At 33.5% G+C, this 17,991-nt stretch overlaps 1 protein-coding gene across 2 annotated transcripts in view; it reads right to left on the bottom strand.

Moving 5' to 3' along the window:
- The window catches only part of LOC150097352 (uncharacterized), a 117,470-nt gene that overhangs the window by 46,556 nt on the left and 52,923 nt on the right, over positions 1–17,991 (bottom strand). For both annotated transcript variants that reach the window (XM_090407424.1, XM_090407426.1), the window contains one exon: positions 11,008–11,143. In XM_090407424.1, coding sequence (XP_090263550.1) covers positions 11,008–11,143 — 136 coding nt within the window. The remainder of the gene's footprint in view (positions 1–11,007; positions 11,144–17,991) is intronic.

Below are 17,991 nucleotides of genomic sequence, written 5' to 3' on the forward strand. Positions count from 1 at the left end.
CCTACTCAATAGGACTCAAGTTCCACCTTTGATTTTTAGCTGCAATTTTCCAGCTTTGAAATTTTGCTTAGTATGGCAATCTATACTTACAAGTTAACAGTTTGATTGATCCTTACAAGTTAAAGTTTAACACGTTGACTGCCACGGCAGTTTTCAGGATTCATGTCTCAGAAGCAATTTGATTTAATCATATCATATTATTCAAAACCCTAATTATAATGCATAACAATCACCAAAAAAAAAACATACAGAATGTGTTTTTTTGGAAAAAAAGGTCTCACAAGTTATCTCGTAGTTGACATATGTAACAGAAAGTTCTTCGCAGTAGCAACTACGAGTTAATTCGTACTCAGACACGCTTCAATTTGTCGTTGTTTCGCTAAAGCAGAGCTAGTGATATGTTTGTAAATTCGTCAGTAGTGAATCAAACTTAGTCAAGTATGTTACATTTACTTCTTTCTTGAGTATTTTGTTTTATAATTATTATTATAATATATATTTATAACCCCACAATATGGATAAGAAAAGACCAATAAATATATGAATAAATGACCAATGAATAAATTTTCTGTTCATGTATGCCAGTGTTGATTTTTTGTTCTCTTCCCAGAAGCCAACTATTCTTAGTTATGCTTAGTTATACTACGTATATATACTCGCAGCTGCACGAAAAAGGCAAGTCCAGCAACTGCGAAATAACTCGTAGTTGGCAGTCAATGTGTTAAACATTGCCATGTAAAGAGATGACCTTCATGATTTCTATGCTCCATATCCTTGAAAGTATCTTCTGATTCAAATGTTTACATTTAACACATCACTGAAATAATTCTTATAGAATGGAATGAGATGGAAACATTTATTCCACATTTCACTTTAAATTCTCAACCTTTAACTAATCCTGGGTTCACCAAGGTATACTAAGGCTGTTCAAGAGAAAAATCAAGTATTTTGTAGCTAGCTTCCTCAAAATCTCTACCTTCTTTTTCTGCCCATACCGATAAAATAAAACTATATAATGAAAAATTACATAAATTAATAAATAAGATAACATGATGAAAGTCAATAGAATTAGACACTGATGCATTTAACGGAACTTGGTTTATAGACCAGTTAAACTCAGTTTGCTATACCTTATAAACCTGATAATTTGCTGGTCTGGTTGCCCATGTAGAAAAGGTACCAAATTCTCCAACCAACAGGCTGCAGATTAAAATCCCTGACATGTATACATGTCTGTGAATGGCTTTAGGCAACAGATGAATTTCATTACCTGCTGTGAGACCACTGCTCTGCTTACTGGAGATTAGAAGTGGCTTGAAAAAATTCTGTTTGATCTTTACTCTAAGATTATGTTTGATCATACTCTAAGAGTAAGAATAATGATATGCTATAGTTGCAATATTTCATAGGTGTTCTTCATGAAAAAATAATAATATTAATTCCAAAATCTTAACTGATTTTGAGCAAAATAGGGGAGGAAAAAAGTTGATCATTTAACAAATTCCAGAATTTGGAATTTTGGCACATACTAAATGCTAACAATAAAGTTAGCTTAACCAGTCAAAATTAATGATGGCAGTACATAACTTGAAAACATAACAGTGTGAAATGGTCAACCTTATGCTAAATGGAGATGGTACAAACATCCTCAAATCCATAATAAATTAATCATGCCAGTCAAAGACCTTTCTCTTGGGACAAAAATGTAGGCATATGTTGAAATCCCCAATGGGGGGGGAGAGAGAGACTGATCATGCGAGCACAGGCTATGTCTGTATGTCTGTTCTGTAAAAATTGCAACATTATGACTGGCTTTGCACAAGCAACTAATTGCTATTAAAATAAATAATTAATAAGTAATCACACTGATAGATAAAAACAAGAATAAAAATATATCTAGTAAATACCAATAAATACCAATTCACATAGAAACATCAGTTCAACAAAAATTATTTATCACTTGACAAATTTCATCACTGTGCTGAATTTCCATTACCAGTTCTATATATTCAACTATCTTATGTTCTTATGTCCGGATATCATAACCTGAGCAAAAGCCATTAACTGATGATAAAGAATTTCATCAGTTAATGGCTTTCAATTTCAACAACAACAGCTCACAATATGCTACTGTGGCAGCGAACTAACACTTTTCAGCCAGAACAAACAAATAGTTCTTTAATACTAAAAGCTGTTCTAAGCATTGGTCAATATTTAATAATTATATTAACTCAAGCATTTATTCATCATTAGCATTTTCAGTAATTATTGATAGTCATAGAAGCCATTTGTCATCAAGGTGATCAAACTAGACAAACATGATGGTAAAATATGATGAGATTTTATGCCAGCTGAGGCACTGGCTAAACAATGCTCCACTATTTTCACTGGGGAACTAGGGCGACTAGTAAAAGTCAGCTAAAAGTAAAGTAAAAGTCAACAAACTCAACACTAGGCAGAAGTCAGAACAGGCGCCATCAACATGAGAAATATCAATAGGAAAGAAGATCTAGCAGAAGAACTAGAAATATCACATGAATATAATTGGTGTTACTCATAAGAAGCAGGATAAAAACAGGTCAAATCCTTCTAAATAATAAATACAGGATGTTATATTCAAGTAACAGTGATCAGAGAAAGGAAGGAGTAGTGATAGCATTCGACACCAAACACAAAGAAAGAATTCTTGATTGGCAGATAATTTCAAGTAGGGTTATGAGGGCAAATTTTAAAATGTGGAATTGGACAATGAAACTTATTTGTGCTTATGGTCCCACAGAAAGTTCTACTAAAGAAGAAGAGTGGGAGAAACTTTTCAAGCCTTGGAAAAGGCAGCTGACATAATGTAAACAGAAAAGCTAGTTCTTGCTGGAGATCTAAATAGCAGGGTAGAAAACGAATACCGAGCATACTGAAATGGTTTGGAAAAATTTTTTAAACAAGAGCAATGCTAATAATGATGGCAGGTGCTGTTGGATGTCTGCTCAGGACTAGGAGTCATTAAACCATCTTTCAACATAAAAATGAGAACAAATTCACATGAAGATGCAAAAAATAAGAAAATTCTTATTGTTTGTGTTATTGTTGATAGTGATATATTCACACCAGTTTAGGTCACAAGATTATACAGAGGAATTAAAACATATAAAGTGGTCAAAATATAGTACTGAGAAGTACCAGAACACATTAAAAATGAAGACACTATGAATAAACTCTATATTTGCATTCAAGAACATGAGCAGAACTAATCTCAGTATGGTCAATTAAACAGAATGGAAAAAAAAGGTTAGCAAAATAGGTATTTGATAGCTGGAAAAAGACCCAGAGGAAGACAAAGGTCTAGGTGGATTAATTCAGTCAGAAGTGCTTTAGAACAAATTGTTAAATATGACAATATTGGAGTGCCAAAAACAGATTGATTTGGAGGATAATTTTTCATAAGAGATTAATAATAATGCAAACTTACGGTATATGTCGGCATATAAGATGCCTCAAATACTACAGAAAATTCCTCGAAATCATGGATCATCTTATACGGTGAGTATAAAAAGGGAAGCTTAATTTCTTGGATGAACATTTAGATAGTTCTTATATAACAATGTTCAATATATTGTTATATAAGAAAATAGGCAGTGTTTATAAACAAATCAGATTAATTTTTTGTTATGTAAATTTATTTAAAATATTACAATAGATGTAAGTCTTAACCACGCTACCAGCCAAGACATCTATAGACGTCAAAGTTAGCATGGATGTGAAGTGCATATTAAAATTGTAATACATGATGGATACGAAGCATATGAGGATGCATATTTGATGCATAACGGCTGGTGAGGTGGTTAAAAAACAAATAAGTTTTTGAGCAATTTTCGTTTTTTGTTGTATTACCAGATTTTGTCTGTTCATAAAACGATTACACCATCCTGAAGTAGCTTGAAATTCTATACTTTCATCGGGATTCAATCTTGACCATTTTAGTGCATATGCTCTAATCATATTTCTTGTAACAAGATAACCATTCTGCCTTTATTCGAATACCCATTCTGCAACGCGATTTTCCTGTTGCAGCCATCAGGTGATCCCCGTTCTCATCACATATTTTTTCTTTGGCAATTTTTTTAAAATACCTTCTTTCTTCCTCCATTCTCTTACTATCTTCTCGATTATGTCAAACTTTCCTGCAGCAGCACAGTTATTAGTTTGCTTAGCCATTTCAATTACCCTTATTTTAAATCGAGTTTCATACTTTCTTCATTTTGCTGCTGGTTCCATGATTTTAAATCTTGACCATTTTAATGCATCGGGATTCAATCTTGACCATTTTAGTGCATATGCTCTAATCATATTTCTTGTAACAAGATAACCATTCTGCCTTTATTCGAATACCCATTCTGCAACGCGATTTTCCTGTTGCAGCCATCAGGTGATCCCCGTTCTCATCACATATTTTTTCTTTGGCAATTTTTTTAAAATACCTTCTTTCTTCCTCCATTCTCTTACTATCTTCTCGATTATGTCAAACTTTCCTGCAGCAGCACAGTTATTAGTTTGCTTAGCCATTTCAATTACCCTTATTTTAAATCGAGTTTCATACTTTCTTCATTTTGCTGCTGGTTCCATGATTTTAAATGATAATTTTAATAATCTTAAAATTTTAAAAAAATGTAAATTAATAATTAATTAAAATTGAGGCTAATCACCTTTAATTAGGGTAATTCGCGTAAATACTAAATCTACGCTATGCAAAAAAATAACGATAAGCATAGATATAAAAATAACGGATATAACAACAATAACTAACGATATAAATAACAATAACATAACACGAAAGAAGAAATTCTGGTTGTCTTATACAACCGACATAAGCTTAAAACCTAAAATTTAGACCTTGTCTTATATGTCAGTCATCTTATACGCCGACATATACAGTAATCATGTAGCCCAAATGTCCCTTGAGGACATATATCAGGAAACTGATGATAAAAATTAATATTATATTGAAAAGAAAATATGGAAGACTGAGCAAGTTTTACAGCACATTGTAGAGTCAACTATACAAACAGTATTTAAGAAAAAAATTAACTTTTGAAACAAGATCCAAACCTTTGAGTCTCATTAGCAAAGTTAAAAAAAAAAATTGATTTGGCCGAGGCATGAAAAGAAATCAAATCATGATCTAATTTGTTTTCATGAGTCAGGATCAGATCTGAATCTACAAGTTTTCAAAAATAACAAGGCAACTCTCATATAATGCAGATATTAGGTTCCATAGAAATGGAGGGTTATGCGAGACTTAGATCACATAGAAACAGTAGGGTTATGTTCCGAAATCGTTTTTTTTTTAAATTATATAAACATGACATACTCAACAAAACATATTTTATTTAATTCAGGTAATTCATGTAAGTTTAGAAAACATATAAACTATGAAACAAATACATAGTATAAACTTATAAAATTACAAATTGCACATAAACTTCATTGCACATAATGCATGAATGGTTTAGGCAAAATAATACTCTACCAATCGACCAACCTTTGCTGGCAAAGGTTGGTCGACTGGTAGAGTCTCCTACTACTGGCGCACGCAAAAAGTTAATTGAGTCCAGTTAGTAGTTGGAAGGGAATCAATCTTTTGATGCTGTTGGCACACTCTCCCTTAATGAGTCTTTGGACTCCCTGGAGGTGTCACATAATAATAATAATAAAATAAAGTGCAAATTTTAATCGTCATCACTCTCTTCAAAATGAACATTTCATATATGTTCTTTATTTAACGAGTCGCCGGAAGTTGTCATCACTTGAAATCTCTTGGACATCATTTGTATAATTCTCATTGCATACTTTTGGCTGGTTTAGTTATCAAGAAATCAGTAATAAGACCTTGCTTACCAGTATGCTGCAATTTTTTGTTAAGTTCATAACATGGAGTTAAACAAATATCCAATTGTCTCGTGAATTTTCCGGAGCATTCCACTGAGGAATCATCATCTGTAAAATAACTTCCTAACTTTCTTGACAAGTCCAATCTTTCTGCTAATTTCTTTAAACTGAATTCCTTAAGGGATTCATCACAATCAGAATCTTCGCCATTTGGTTCGAAGGCATCTATTAACTGTACCAGTTCCTCTTAATTTAAATCTATTTCTCCATCAATTAATTCACTAATTTCGTTTTCAACCATACATCAAAAGCCCTCTAAGTGCCCATTACTATAAAAATAATTTTTTTACATAAAAAAGCATTACATATTGTATGCAACTCACCAGAAAATAAAGTGCTCAGCTTGAGATTAACACACTTATGATTTTTAATGCACTTTCCTGGCTGCAAACGAAGACAATTTTCAACAATAAACACTTTATACGGTAAACAATTGAGGTACATGTGTGCTAAAGGGTATTTCCCCTAATATGAATTCGATACTTCTAACTACATGTGCGACATGGGCAGATACAAATTTAACGAAGATAAAATTTGATTTTTAAGTCTCGTGCTGAAAAATGTATGAAAAGATAAAGGGTTTCTACAATTTGTAGACCGTGTTATATCGAAACCGCATTGTATAAGTACCACGTTAAACAAAATTTACAATTGTAGACCGCATTATATCGGAACTGCGTTGCATAAGTACCGCGTTATAATGCAGTACTTATTATTACTTAACTCCTCCAGGGAATCCAAAGACTCATCGAGAGAGGGCATCTACTCTACAACTCTCCGTCTCCACCAATCACAACTACCTTCATCTACACCAATGCAATCTATCGCCGATCACCACTACTAGTATTTTCACAGACAATCACAAACATCCATGCCCATGGTGGGATTCAAACCCGCAGCCTTTTGGCTGGAGAGCAGATACACTAACCACTCAGCCAACCAGGCCAGCAAAAGTCTAAAGTTGTTCACCACGCATAATTTGCTGTGATCTTCACCACAGCACATTATGCATGGTGAAGTTCTAAAAAATAAACTTTTATTTTGAAATATAAATGGCTCTTAACAAACCTTTATGACCTTTGCAAAGATTTCATAATTGTTTCATATTCATCAAATTCCTGCCATGTACCCTCAAGGGGTGTACAGGATATGATAGTACTACATGAAAAATTTACATCATTACTAACTTCCTATCTACAATTTTCCTCCAAATCAGTCCAAGACTCCAACATTATGAGATCTTATATTTCTATCGTCTAAGGCACTATGTACCGTATCGATCCACCCATATCTTGGTCCTCCTCTGGGTCGTTTTCCTGCCCACCTGACAGAGAACACTTGTTTTGCTAATCTTTCCTCACCCATTCTGTTTAAGTGACCATACCACCTGAGATTAGCTCTGCTAACGCATTCCTGGATGCTGATAATGTCAAGTTCTTTCCTAATATCCTTCTTTTTAATATGATATTGCCATTGATGCCATCTGTTCATGCCTCTAATCTTTCTCAGGACTCTCATATCTGTAGTCTCTAGTCTTTGGTCAAGTGTTTTACTTCTGATCCAGCTCTCAGATCCATAAGTTAAAACTGGTTTGAACACTGTCTTGTATACAGCTAATTTAGTGTTCCAACTAATTTCTCTCTTACTCCATATGAATTTATTCAATTGACTTCCTACCATACTAGCTTTGTTGATTCTGTTGTCTATTTCTATATTTAATTTGCCATCATCACTAAAAATTGTGCCTAAGTAGCTGAAATGTTTTACTTGTTCCACAGGTTCTCCATTCACAACACAGTTGACATTTTCAATGGTTCTGCCTATTTTCATTGTCTTTGTCTTTTTATTGCTGACCTTCATACCATATCTATTACAACAGCTATTCAATTTAGTCAGAGAATCTTGCAGACTTGTAGCGGATTTATTCAGAAGTATAACATCATCCGCATAAAGCAAAGAGCTGACATTAATATCTCCAATTTTGATATAATGCTTAATACCACTTTCCTTCATAATGTGATCCATATAGATAATGAATAACAGAGGGGATAATGTACATCCTTGTCTCACACCAGATTTAACATTAAACCATCTTCCTGTACTTCCTTCAATTCTAACTGCTGACTTACAGCTCAAATAAAGACTAAGAATTGCTTGATATAATGCCCCATTGACACCATATAACTGTAGCGTATTGAATAGCTTTTCTCTTGGCACCTTGTCTCATGCTTTTTCCAAATCTTAAATACAGATCTTTGTTATATTCCCATGATTTCTCCACTATTTGTCGTAAAGTGAAGATCTGATCCTGACAGCCTCTATTTGACCTGAATCCAGCTTGTTCTTCACCAAGCTTTTCTTCCACAATTCTTCTGAACTGTTTCTCAAGTATACTTGCATATATCTTACCAGGAACACTCAGTAGGGAAATACTTCTGTAATTCTCACATTCAGCTTTATTTCCCTTTCTATATATGGGCACTATGAGAGCTCTACTCCAATCATTGGGAATTCGTCCCTCTGTCCAGGCATTCTGAACTATGCAGTGCAGCTGCTGTAAGACTTTTATACCACTATACCTCAGCATTTCTAGTCGAATATCATCTACTCCTGCTGCCTTTCCACATTTCAAGCCTTTGATGGCTTTTTCTACTTCAAGTATGGATATGTATTCCTGACTGCATGCCTGGTCAGTGTTTTTTACCACTGTGCTGTTGTAAACTAAGTGTTATTTCTAAGATGAAAAGCCAAAAGGCTATTTTTTTCTGGCGAGGTTGATATAAGTTAAGGGGATAAAAATCCCTTATTGTTTTTTCAGCCAGTAAGCGAAACTAAGATCAAACACTACGATCTGTAACGTTTCATGCCGACGAACTGTCAGCGTATCCAAGCGTAAGTGACCACTTGGTAGTGCCACACCACGGCAACTCGTTGCAAAGGTGAAGCAAGCTTCCTCACTGTTCTTGATATTTTCTGATAATGTAAAACACAGCTCTTAAGAGATGTAGTACTGTTTTACATTATGAGGAGAGGTCACTACCCAGACCGGTTTCAACCTTTTTTTTTTTGAGGTCTCATCAGTAAGTAGCTAGACCTAGTTAATATCAGAGTTTAAGTGAAGAAAACTTACATACTTTTGCTATACGATTGACCGATATAGAGACACACCTTTCGGTCAATCGTATAGCAAAAGTATGTAAGTTTTCTTCACTTAAACTCTGATATTAACTAGGTCTAGCCACTCACTGATGAGACCTCAAAAAAGGTTGAAACCGGTCTGGGTAGTGACCTCTTCTCATAATGTAAAACACAGCTCTTAAGAGATGTAGTACTGCTTTACATTATGAGGAGAGGTCACTACCCAGACCGGTTTCAACCGGTCTGGGTAGTGACCGTAAAGAAATAACACTTATAAGTGTTATTTCTTTACTTATATATCCAGGTGATGCTGCGACAGTGTAATATATCGTCACTTAATTTTTTTACATTCCCTTTTTATACTCTAGATTCCTACCGTCTGCATTTTATACTCCTTCTACCCGAGAGCAATGGAAATATTTATTTAGATTTTTGACTGTGCCGTCGATGCCTCGATAAGGTGCAAGAAATATAGTACTTCCAGTAGGTTATTAAATCTTTCACAACAAAATCTCTTTATCACCCCCAAGTTATCAATTTGCTTTGCAGTCCTGACTCTTTTCTCACTTACTATTTATATCAACGTTTCCCGCTTAGGTTCGATTTTTATTTTTTTTGAATCAGTGCATTGCAAAAGACAAGAAAATGAGACCAAACCATTATGTACTAATAAATAAACAAAATTTAATTACTGATCAAATAGTTACTATACAATACACGAAATCAAAACTTCATTCATACAAGAAATTCATTGATCTTGAATAATTACTCAAATATAATACTTAGTGAACTCTTATTTTTTTCTAATTAAATCTCAGATAATGCATTCTATATCACAAACACTAAATATTATTCACACAGAACAAGAAATTTCTAGGTGTGCATTAACAATCATAATTAGTCATCAACCATGCATCACACACACACATTATATGACTCTTAGATTCTCATCTTAAAGACTTAGTTAATTGACTGATAATCACATTGGCATATTTCATTCCCTTTGATCAAAACAGCTGTATGATGTGATAATAAGCAATTAATCAATACACATTAATCAAAGAAAATCTTAATTAGCCCAATCTTTCTTAGGGAAATTAACTACGCTCACGTTAAACTCATTAATAATTTTTACACAAATCTACGAGCGTTTCATGTACCTTAAACCACTATTTTTCTATATTAAATAGTTCAGCAGTTCCTTGGGGGGAATTCTCTTAAATCACAAACATAAAATAATTAACATGAACATACAATTCCAAGCAATGTAGAAGAATTCATGGTGCTAAGGGGAGAGAACCAGGTGGATGTCTCTCCCCTTACACTCACCAATTTAGAATGGAGCTTGTTAAGCGAGGTTGGTATAGCTCATCCACTGTTCATCAGTTTTAGAATTTATTTTGAATCTAGATGTTAAAAGAAATCCTTTGCTAACAACAAAACAATAAGTTAAAAAAAAATATGCATTTTTCATAAAAGATTTTTCCCATGAAAGATTTTATAAACCTATATTACTGCGACAGGCTAATCATTTTTTATCACTTTTTTAAAAAAAAAAAATTTTTTTTTCGCATAATCTGGAAGCCCTACCCCACAGACCAAACATGAAACTTTTTCAAGCAACTTTAGGTCTTCAATAAGTGGGTCAATGGTCTCATGCTGGACTTTGAAATTCCTCTCCCACTTAAAGATATTACTCAAACAGTAGAAAAAGTGAAGCTCAAAAAAAATTTAAGTGCAGTTGAAAATCAAAAGTGGAATTAAGTCTGCTCAGAAGGCAAGAAAATTAGCTGCTGAGAAAGCAGAATGCCACATCTCACTTTATAACATTAATAGCATAACTTAATAAGAAAATTATTAATAAGAATAATTTAAGTTCTGTTCAAAATTTTAAACAATGGGAAAAAATTAACAATGCAAGGATACAACCATATCCAATTTTGCCAAAAAACTGGTACAAGAATGATTTGCTTTCGATGAAAGAACATCAGCTTTATTTTTTAAAACTGTATTTTTGGTAACAACCTTATTCCATTTCTCGATCAATTCAGGAGAATAGTTGCTTCAATAAATAAATAAATATATATATATATAAATATATACACACACATATATATAATATTATTCTAATTTGAGTACTGGTTAAACGAAATTACATTTCAGTTCCAATTTGAAAGCATCCAGCAACCAGAATTAATAAAAACACAGAATACAAAATAAATAAATAAAAAAAACAAAAACAAAAATATAAAAAAAAACAAGTAGCATGTGATTTTGCAAAACTGAGTAATATTAATTACAAGTACAGTAGTTAAGCAAGACATTTGTCTAGTGACTTGAATATCTTATTAGACTTGTTAAGTCTAGGCTACTGACTTCCAAACTACATATGAAATTTTTCTTTGGGAAATGTGCACAAATCAGTAGATTTAAAACTTTTTTTTTATGTAAATCCTAGTTTTAGATTTACAATCAAATAATAAAAATCATTGCACATTTAGCACCATGGGTAGATTAAGAGTTAGACAATCTAGGAACTCTTTTCTGGAGACTAAACAGGGTATTCAATGAAAATATCTATCAAAGAATTTCACAAACATCTATACCAAAGAAAAACTGAAACCTGTTAGTTTGAAAACAGAGATGCTATCCATTCAATCAAGCAGAAATTTAAGGATGTTCAGAACAGACTGAATCTTCTCGTGAAGATTCAGTCTGTTCTTTAATAGAATTTTATTAAATCTGAAAAAAAAAAAAAATCCTTCCTGAGCTGCACTCAGGCATGCATTTGTTCAAGTAAAACTTGTTTAAAAGCCTCATATTTTTGTAAATTCACATTAGGAACCTTAATTTGGATAGAAAATGAAAAGTACAAGTTTATGAAGTTAGTTTACTTTGTAGAGAACACAGTCTGCTTATGTTTGCAGAGGAGACATTTCATATGGACATCCCACAATGAGTTTTACAACTCCATGGAAGTCCTAAATAACAGAATACGAAATAATATTATTATTACGGCTATTTTGCCTGCTTTCATTTAGGAGTGCCCCCCCCTTTTTTTTTTGATGTCATTGGCTTTTTACTCGAGAATTCTTAGAGCATTGCAGATGTATTTTAGAGACAAATATATGTAGCATAATAGAACAAAATTCACACATACCTTTTCTTGGATGTAGTTGCCTGTCTTCTTTCTGCAATACTTCTGCTGTTATGGTGTTCAAAGGGAAGCTGGGGGAGAGGAGTTGGCAATGTGGGAGAATTAATTTGATAAAACCCATTTTTTTTTTTTTTTTATATATATAATATATACATATATTATTTTTAAGGGTGGACGGAACGCTCTTTTTGTAGGGCGGCAAAAAATGATGAAAAAGGGGGCTGAAAACAGAAACTGTTTTTTAGAGGAAGAGGAAGGGTTTATGGGGAAAAGGGGACCGGGGAGAGGGTTCATGGGGTGTCAGTCAGTTCGACTGTGTGGGTAGTCGTCTGAACTCATGGAGGAAGTGAATGCTATGTCATGTCAGCTAGGTGTTTCTGCCTTTGAAGTGTTTGTGTTATCGCCTATTGGTCGGAGTCGTGACTTAATTTTTATGTTGTGGAGCTTCCAACACTTGGAGATTATGCAGGGTTTGTGGACGTTGATTGAGTTCTCATCACATTTTATGGCTATTGTTTCCGATATTCTGAGCATTGTTTCATTGTCTTGTCTGTCTATTATGATGGCCTTGTCGATTTATGGGGTATGTTTTTATTCAAGGGCGTGAACTGCTATTTCTGTTTTCCCTGTACTTTGTATTCTATTTTTCTTTTTGATGTTGCATTTTTTAGTGTTTAAATGTTCTGGAATAAGGATGTTACAGTCAGGTAAGTGTTCTTGTAGTCTTGCCCATAAAGACCTGATGGTAGAACCTATGTAGGTGATATCACAATCTTTTTGGGAGGGAAATTTGTAGACTATGTTGTAGTGTTCTAATATTTCTTTGTGTGTGTGTGTGTGTGTGTGTGTGTGTGTGAGTGAATGAATGAGTGAGTGAGTGAGTGATTTAGTGGATTTCAGAAGATTTGTCAATTTTTGGTTTGTGGTGAATACCAGTTTGTAGTCAGTATGTCTGAAAATGTATTTGTAGGCTTTGTATGTGTATGGCAGTTTGATAACTTTTTGTGTTCAGAATATGGATGGTATGAGAAGAAATGGAGGTAGTTTCCAATATGCATGGGTTTGTGGTATATTTTTGTGGCTATTTTTATTTTTTTTTTTTATTAATGTCAAGTTTAAGAAATTGATGAATTTGTTCTGAAATAAATAACATAACCCTATCCTAGGAAGACATCCTTACTTCATTGGATGCAGCTTCATTATACACTAATGTTGGACATTCGCAGGACATTAGACATCGTACACACTACTCACAGAAGACCACCTCCCTACACTCTCGTACAAAATTAACACCTAATAATATTATAAACTTGATCACACTAATAATCTCAGCAAACTTCTTCAAGTTCAACAACGACATGTTTATTCAAATTTTCAGACTCCCTATGGGCCAAAACATCAGTGGACAACTAGCGGATTATTCCTAGCACACATAGAATCACTCCTACTCCACCCTTCCCAGCCCTCCGGCATCACCTTTTATGGCAGATACGTAGACAATATTCTGTGCATTGGAAAACCAACACACATCACCACCTTACAAGCGTCCTTTAATAGTTACAGCAACAGATTAAAATTCACCATGGAAACCGAACAGAACAAATCCATCAATTTCTTAAACTTGACATTAATAAAAAAACAAAAACAAAATAGCCATGAAAATATACCAAAAACCCACGCATATCGGAAACTACCTCCATTTCTACTCATACCATCCATGTTCTGTTAAAAAATCGGTCATCCTATCACAATTCAGAAATGCTTACAAGTTTTCAACTAACCATAATTATTTCAACACAGAAATAAAAAAACTAACACAGATTTTTAAAAATTGCAATTATCCCACACAACTAATGAATTATGCAAACAGGAGAGCAAAAACCCATCAAAATAACCAAAACAAACTTCCCAACACAAAAAGTTATCAAACTGCCATACATTCAGAACACATAAAAAGCCTACAAATACATTTTCAAATATACTGACTACAAACTGACATTCACCACAAACCAAAAATTGACAAATCTAAAATCCACTAAATCTCACATACACACAAAGAAATATTAGAACACCACAACACAGTCTACAAATTTCCCTGCCAAAAAGACTGTGATATCACCTACACAGGTTCTACCATCAGGTCTTTATGGGCAAGATTACAAGAACACTTACATGACTGTAACATCCCTATTCCAGAACATTTAAACACTAAAAAAAATGCAACATCAAAAAGAAAAATAGAATACAAAGTACAGGAAAAACAGAAATAGCAGTTCATGCCCTTGAATAAAAGCATACCCCACAAATCGACAAGGCTATAATATACAGACAAGACAACGAAACAATGCTTAGAATATTGGAAATGATAGCCATAAAATGTGATGAGAACTCAACCAACGCCCACCAATCCTACATCATCTCCGAGTGTTGGAAGCTCCACAACATAAAAATTAAGTCACAACTGTGACCAATAGGCGATAACACAAACACTTCAAAGGCAGAAACACCAAGTCGACACGATATAGCATCCACTTCCTCCATGAGTTAAGATGATGACCCACACAATCGAAACGGTTCGCACCTCGTCATCCCTCTCCCCTGCTCTCCTTTTCCCATAAATCCTTCCCCTTCCTCTAAAAAACAGTTTCTATTTTCAGTCCCCTTTTTCATCATTTTTCCCACCCTACAAAAAAAGCCCTTAAAAAGAATATGTTATATATATATATATTAAAAAAAAACGGTTTTTACATAATTCTCCCACATTGCCAACACACATTTCCCCCACCTTCCACAGCTTCCCTTTGAACACCATAACAGCAGAAGCATGCACACCACAAAAAGAAGACAGGCAACTACATCCAAGAAAAGGTATGTGCAAATTTTGTTCTATTATGCTACATATATTTGTCTCTAAAATACATCTGCAATGCCCTAAGAATTCTTGAGTAAAAAGCCAATGACATTAAAAAAAGGGTCACTCCTAAACGAAAGCAGGAAAAATAGCCATAATAATAATAGTTTTTAAGAGGAGTAACATTGGAATTTTCCCAGAAATAATACCTAATAAATAATAATGTGTATATTAGTTTCTTTGTCCATTTCTCTGCACAACTGTGCTACCTGATTTTTTTTAAGTTGCACGTGCAATACTTTTGCAAAAATTCAAAACCAAGTGTCAATTTTAAGTCGCACAGCTTTACTTGATTATTCATTATTATTCATTAGTCTCATTACTTGACACTTCTGCACATTTTATAAGTATCACATTACAGTTTAATGGTTCCCAGATAATTCACTAAAAGGCTTACTGAACAGAATTAGTTGAATGACAACTAAATGACAAGAATTAGTTGAAACAATTCACCAAAAAACAATCTAGAGAAAAATATATGTGAATTGCAAAAGGAAATTCATTGAAGCATTGTTTTTCTGTGAAATACTGCTTTACATTTCTGCAGTTCCATAGCATTACTCGGGAGACAAACATATAGCCACTGGGAATTAACACATTAAAGAATTAATATTACTATTCTATATCTCCAATGTGTATGATTTAGTTTCATAATCAATATCACAAATAAAATCTACACTATATATATAAAATGATAAGCCTTTTTATGTCATGTTTTTTGAAATGTTTTGAGTGTCGAGCCTTCAAAATTCGAGTGATCAGAATTCAAGGAGAACCAGCCTACCAGTCGCAGGTTGGGCACCGTAGGTGCCGGGGGGTGGGGGGGGTCGACCCCCCTTTCCGAGTCTTCAAAATTCAAGTCAGAATTCTAGGAGAATCGCCTGCCAGTCAGGAACACGGGATGGGGGGGGGGGCTGTAGGTGCCAGGGGGCATAGCCCACCCCAGTACAAATTATATTAATTAAAGAAGAGAGCACCCTTCTCCCCCACCTCCCTTGTTACATTTTTGTTGCAATGACTGCATTTTACAAAAGACATCTATTGTACAAAGATGTACAAGATCTACTTGGTGGACTATAAGAGAAATAACTAAAATAATTATTTTAATTTTAAAATGGATTTTTACCCCCCCCCTTACAGTCCTAAGTTCTTCCTGTATGAACAGGATATACTTTTGCAAAACAAGAACTCATCTCAAAATTAATTATAATGAAAAGCACCACTTTCACTACATTTGCAAATGATCAATTCTGCCCCTCTATATTGATATTATCCACATAATATATCACTGATATTTGTATATTTGGTATGACTACATATACAAACTTATCTATTAACAATAATTCAAAAACCATCAAGGTGGCTCTTTATTTATTTTTTAAATTTAAATTCATTAAATTATTTGTAATATAATTACAATCTTGACTGGTATCTATTAAATACCAGAACAACTGATTTAAAGGAGAGGAGTAAAAAAATATTAGTAACAGAAACAATGTCTGGAAAACCACAGTTTTTTGATTTTTTTTAAAGATGAGTCATTATTGTAAGCAAATCTTCACTTTTATTTTTTATTTAATTATTCTTTTGAAGTGCATATTTCATATTTTTCTGAAGAGTATGGTTTTATGATATATCATCAACAAATAAATCTGAATTTGAATATTTGAATACTTTGGAGTATAATAGATCATATTACAATTTGTATAGTACATAGAAATGTATTATATAAATGAATAAGCTGCAGTTTCATTATATATATCTTAATTAGTACTGAAATTGAAATAAACATGTAAAATATAATAAGTAATAAAATAAAATATAGTAAGTACATTTTTTTTTCTATATGATGTGCAAAGCTGTATCACAATATTCATAGTATAGTGATATTTTTGCTCCTTAAGACTATAAATATTTAGACTTATAAAGTTTAAGCAAGAAAAGACAAATTTATTGCATGACAGAATATTACAATTTTATAATGAATTTAGTTTAATCCTTTATCCAAGTGTGAGCAAACAAAGTTTGTGCCTGAAAGTATCTTCAGGACTGGGGTAAGGTAGTACAACACCAGGCAACTCGTTGCAAAGGTTACCTTGCCCCAGTCCTGAAGATACTTTCAGGCACAAACTTTGTTTGCTCACACTTGGATAAAAGGTTAAACCAAATTCATTATAGTCTAACCAAGTGAAAAATAAACTTTCAACATCTTTCTCTAAATCCAGAGTAATTTAATAAAAAAAAGGTGGCACACCTTTTGGCAACTCCTATAGGTAAAGATGACCTCGCTATTGCTTCTGCCTGGTATCTCCACATCTGGGCCTGGCTCCCACTGAAGAGACCTCAATAAAGGTCGAAACTAGTATGAGTAGTGGTCCTTCCCTTAATGCATAACATTATACATACCTGCAAGGAGATGTGTTTTGCAGTATGGAAGATACTGAGATAGGAGTGATGGTAGCTTGGTCCACCTTTGCAACAAGTTGCCTGGTGTTGTACTACCTTACCACAGTCCTGAAGATACTTTCAGGCGCAAACTTTGTTTGCTCACACTTGGATAAAGAATTAAACTAAATTCATTAAAGTCTAACTAAGTGAAAAATAAACTTTCAATTACAATTTTATGTTAATAATGGGTATGACATCATATAATTAGATGCAAAATTTTTGTTCTTTGTTTGATATAAATACTTAGCCTGATTGGCTAAGCATGCAGTTGTTTATTATTTTAACGGTATAATAGAACACAGAAACTAAGTAAATAATTAATTTATTCACTTGATGCTGATATTTTGCTGGTATTATAACCAGCATCTTCAGAGCACAAAAACACTGTTTGTCA

Source organism: Typopeltis vanoorti, chromosome 17, assembly GCF_054136105.1.
Source record: "Typopeltis vanoorti isolate ZY-2024b chromosome 17, IOZ_Tvanoo_1.0, whole genome shotgun sequence".
Classification (NCBI taxonomy): Eukaryota; Metazoa; Arthropoda; class Arachnida; order Uropygi; family Thelyphonidae; genus Typopeltis; species Typopeltis vanoorti.